Genomic DNA, 4,678 nt, shown 5'->3' on the forward strand with positions numbered 1-4,678 from the left:
ATACAATATAAGTTTTATATCTTTGGTAAAGCATTTTTTATATAAGTAATTATTATTTAATAGACGCCTTAGAATCGGATTTGGTTCTCGTCACAATTTCTTCAGGTGGCTTAGATACATCCTTCTCTTGCTTTTTACATTTTAATATTATTAAGAAGCCCAGTGCTGATATTACAATCTGAAAAGAAAATATTTTTTTTATTTTGTACATTTATTAATATGTTGCTGTTTTCCACAGTAAGGTAGGTAAAGATAAGCTTGTGTTAACAACAACTTGCTTACATATTAATTTATATTTACCTCAACTAAAATCGACACTGTAATAACCGCTATAACGGAACTACTAGTTTGTCTATGTATTTCGAGCACTGAGTCTCTACAGCCAACTTCATAATATTCCCTTCTAGCTTTGCAGTTCTGCCGTTCTCTTTCCTGAACTAACTCTGATCGGTCCAGATCGCAAGATGGGCAACAGGATATGGGCACGTCGGGGGCGAAAGCGATTGGTATGTTGGGATTGTTGTAATCTGTAGGACCGTAAACACCGCAACAGCGTATCTGTAAATATTGAGATAATATATAAATAAAAAAATACATTAGCTTCATGCTGTATCCCGCATACAGTAGGGTAAGCAGAAGGTACATAGTGTCAAGACACTCCGTACATCGCCACTTTTCATCGAATTTCTTGTGTGAGTGGCTGTACTCAACGCCGTGATTTCCCTTGACACCAAAACGAAGAAATGAAAATATACATTTAAGTCAATATTTCATTTCCTCGAGTGGGGGTCGATCACACTCAGGCGAATATTAATTATTTTCATTCCCTCGCTCTAGTAACAAGACTAATTAATTAAGTAATTTGCGCTACTATAAGAAAGTAGGGAACGCAGTCTATTAACACTAGGTTTCCTTTCCTCTGCCTACCCTGCTATATGCGTAAATATAAAAATAATAATATTGACATTTTATATTAAAACTTATTCCATACATCATATTGTAGGGTGGCCCATAATTTCACATGGCGTGGGTCATTGCTCCGGGACAACTGGAACGACTCTGAGAGAGACCGGCTGAGCTTCAGTTCATCTTCCATAGTGTTTCGTATGGCCACTATAAGAATTATAGCTTGTAGTATAGCCAGGATAAATAGAGACACCGACCCCTGAAAATTATTAAAGTAATTAATATTAACTGTTTTAGCACGCTAAAATTTGATCGCAGCGGGATATGAACCCGCGCTTCTCGGAAGCCGTCAAAGCCGTCAAAATGTGTAATAACACTATACACATGTAAAAAATGGATTGCATTAACTAATTCTTTATTCTTTTTTCAGCTTATTTTAAATTTGTTGAATTGGCTCCTATCAATAAATCGGTCTCAAGTCTGAGTTCGATCTTGAGATGATCCTGATTAAACGGATCTTATTTTCTGAAAAGAATCCTTTTAATTTGAAAGCAAGACATAATTTAATTCCCCGAGAGTAGTCGAACCCTCAACCATCGCGTTTATAGTGAAATCTGTTCTATTGCATCACGGCAGTCTCTAAATTATTATTTTTTAACTGACGATATTTGTCAATTAACATTTAAATACAATTAAATAACATTAAATTATATCACGATTATAAAATAATTAAACTTTTCTTATATATTTTTAATATTTTGGTTAAAACTAGAGGGTAGTTAGTTTATAGGGAGTAATTTGGCTCAGGTACCTTCAAGGTAGCGATCGCGTGATATGCCACCACAACCACTTTCACCACTTCGGTGTTTCAGTGAACTTGAATTTATTAAAACAAGATTAGCTATGTATGTATGTATTTACTGATATTTCTCGAAAATATAAGATAAGACCTAAGTTTTAAAACTGCGTAGTAACTAACAGCTATAAAGATTTAGCAACTTTTATAGCGTAATATCGTATTTGATTTAATTAGTTTTTTTTTGCTTGACGCTGTATCACGCATATTGCAGGTTCAGAGGGTACCTAGTATTCAGGCATTTTGTCCCTCAAGCATCTCCTAATATTGGACATATCGAAAGATGAATGGCGGCGCTCAACGCCGCGTTTTGGTTTTGACCATTTGGACCTGAGCGAGAAACGTTTTCGTCTTCTCATTTATTCTTCCGTGTGGGAATCGAACCTACAACAGTTACATTTCAAGTCAGGCGCTGCTCCTTTGGCACATGGAATTCGTGAAGCTAAAATAAATATAACTAACATAACTTACCGTATGCACAGGTTTCTTCCTTCTCCTCAATATGGCTACCATGGCATATATGGTGATGGACAGTGTGACAGCAGCAAGAACAGCTAATAGGATCATCGCAACCAACTTGCCGGACTGCTCGCTGGAGAAGATCTTCATGGCTATAGCTGCTGACACTGTCACTGCTATCACAGCAATTGCTAGAAGCTGGAAAAAATATTATTTTTTTTAATAACTTTTTACCTCTATTTAAATATTAAAATAACTATTTTCATTTAGTGTTTTCTATTTACAATACTAATAAAAATAATTAATATATAATATAAGACTTTAACGAAATTTGGCACGTAGTTTCCTTGGTTAGTGTAGGGTAAAAGAGGTAATATTTCAAAATTCCTACGGAAACGGAAAGATGTGGAGAAGATATTTTGTTCTTTGAGAAACACAAAGACACTAGTAGATTATAGATAATTGTAATTTACTTACAATATTAATTACACATGTTGCTACATATATAACTTTTACAAATCTTAAACAACATGATTGCTTCTCGCCCGTCTCAGTATCGAACTCGCAGAGATCACCGGCCGCTTCATCGTTGGACGTCTGCGGCTCAGCAGCTGTGTCTTTTGCTGAAAAAATAAGAAAAAGGTGAAAAATTGGGTAAAAAGTAGTGTGTGAAAAAAGAAACAATATATGACAATAAACACGAAACATCTAAAAATAATAAGAAATTATTTTTCAATGATTAATATTTTGACGATTTTTGTAGTAACTTAAAACGAAATTTATTAAATTAAATTTTGAATATCGTAATAAATTTTTAAAAGAATAGTAATAATAAAGAGAATTGTAGTCATTTTTTTTTAATTTATAAATTTATTCGTTTAATATGACATTATTCCAAGAAACCAATTGTGCTAATTTACTAATCTATTCCACGCCTCCCTTCTCTACAATCACTATAGCATTTAATTTTTGGATTAAATATTTGTTATCAGGAGATTACCCACCAACCTAAGCATAATTAAAGATCTAGAAAAGATAAGTTTAAGATTTAAATAATCAAAACAACGAACCTACACCCGCTGTGTTACCCATTGCAGACCGAATGAACAGCACTGAGCCATCGCCCCCTATATATAGTAAATAGTACAATAGACGTGGACATGGACGCAAATGCTCGGATGGTCGAACATAATAGGCTATAAATGTATTTATGTCGCTTACTACTTTATCAGGAATTCACTTTAAGATATCAATTATACATATTTATATGTATTTTCACGATGGTCTACGATCATTTTATGTTTTTTTTTTAATTTTTAGGGTTCTGTACCTCATTAGGAAAAATACCGGTAAAGCGCGAGTCAGGCTATCCCGTCGAGGATTCCGTACAAAAATTGGAGGATTCAAGCTTTTTTCTGAAATTCAGGCTTAGCTTAGTCATCGCATTTCAACTGATACCTCCCTTGAACTAGGGGCTTTAATACCAAATTTTGCCCCAATTTTTAAGTTTATTATTTTTTAGGATTTAAGCACAAATGTATAGGTCCAGATTTTTTTATGTGCTACTTGTAGATGCTAGTTGCCAAATTTCATAATTCTAGATTATTCGTCAGTATCCTATTAATTAATTTGCCATTAATTTACAATTAATATATTATACTACGACGCAAAAAAATAAGAAAATGACACATAATTAATATATAATATGCAATAAACTTATACGCTTTTATCTTATGAGAGGAAGTAATGTACGATACTACGTTAGATTAAATTTAAGGAGAAAAGCAAGGTTTTTTCACTTAGCAGAATAGGCAGAGGGTACCCAGTGTTAAGATATTCTGTTCTTTATACATTAAAATAGAAGTGTCAAAATATTAGAACTAAAGTTTTTATTATAACTTTTTGAATTTTTAATAGTCACAAAGATGTTATTAAACAATTTAAAAATAATGGGTGAGAATACTTAGATTTGGGGATGTTTTATTAATGGATAGTAATAAAAATATGCGATTCATAGATTGGTAAAAGAAAGTAAGAAGAGCACCATCAAAGAAAGGCTCCAAATCTCAGTTGATCTTCTAATTTCGAACACTTTCCTAACACTACACGTGGGAAAATGAAAATAATTTAATTAATGAAAACATTTCTTCGAAATTAAACTGACAACCGTCGTGTTTACAATCAAACGTTTGTCCCAATGCACGGCAAGGGTCTTAAAACATTTTTAATTTAATCTATCTTTTTCATATGAAAAAAAAAGAAACGAAGCTTACCAAAATATATAGAGTATATAATAAAACGTCGACGCCATTCCACTTGACTCACTTTTACAAAATTATAAAACACCATTATTACAAGTCGTTTAACATAAAATCACTTATATAGTAAATTAAAAAAAATGTAAGAAAAATTACTAAATATAAGACATAGAGCTACGCCAACTTCATATCGCTTCAT

At 32.8% G+C, this 4,678-nt stretch overlaps 1 protein-coding gene across 2 annotated transcripts; it reads right to left on the minus strand.

The window, feature by feature from the left end:
- LOC146527898 (uncharacterized) lies at positions 1-4,678 on the minus strand. 2 transcript variants are annotated; one of them, XM_085204938.1, is made up of 6 exons: positions 4,495-4,678; positions 2,699-2,844; positions 2,234-2,419; positions 992-1,165; positions 301-558; positions 1-178 (listed from the first exon to the last, which is right to left on the minus strand). In XM_085204938.1, exons 1-6 carry the CDS (start codon positions 4,568-4,570, stop codon positions 53-55), a joined length of 966 nt encoding a protein of 321 aa, XP_085061064.1. In that variant the 5' UTR covers positions 4,571-4,678; the 3' UTR covers positions 1-52. The 2 variants fall into 2 exon arrangements, with proteins under 2 accessions (XP_085061064.1, XP_085061065.1); XM_085204939.1 differs by lacking the exon at positions 4,495-4,678 and adding an exon at positions 3,292-3,333.

This window comes from Heliconius melpomene, chromosome 20 (genome assembly GCF_056956725.1).
Source record: "Heliconius melpomene rosina isolate 202511_hmr_F chromosome 20, ASM5695672v1, whole genome shotgun sequence".
NCBI classification, from domain to species: domain Eukaryota; kingdom Metazoa; phylum Arthropoda; class Insecta; order Lepidoptera; family Nymphalidae; genus Heliconius; species Heliconius melpomene.

Excerpts from the sequence above, each read along its gene's own strand:
- LOC146527898 (XM_085204938.1), bottom strand. The coding sequence starts at position 4,570 with ATGGTGTTTTATAATTTTGTAAAAGTGAGTCAAGTGGAATGGCGTCGA. Across the intron at positions 2,845-4,494 it reads TATATACTCTATATATTTTG|CAAAAGACACAGCTGCTGAG; the intron begins GTAAGCTTCGTT and ends TTATTTTTTCAG. Across the intron at positions 1,166-2,233 it reads GGAAGAAACCTGTGCATACG|GGGTCGGTGTCTCTATTTAT; the intron begins GTAAGTTATGTT and ends AATAATTTTCAG.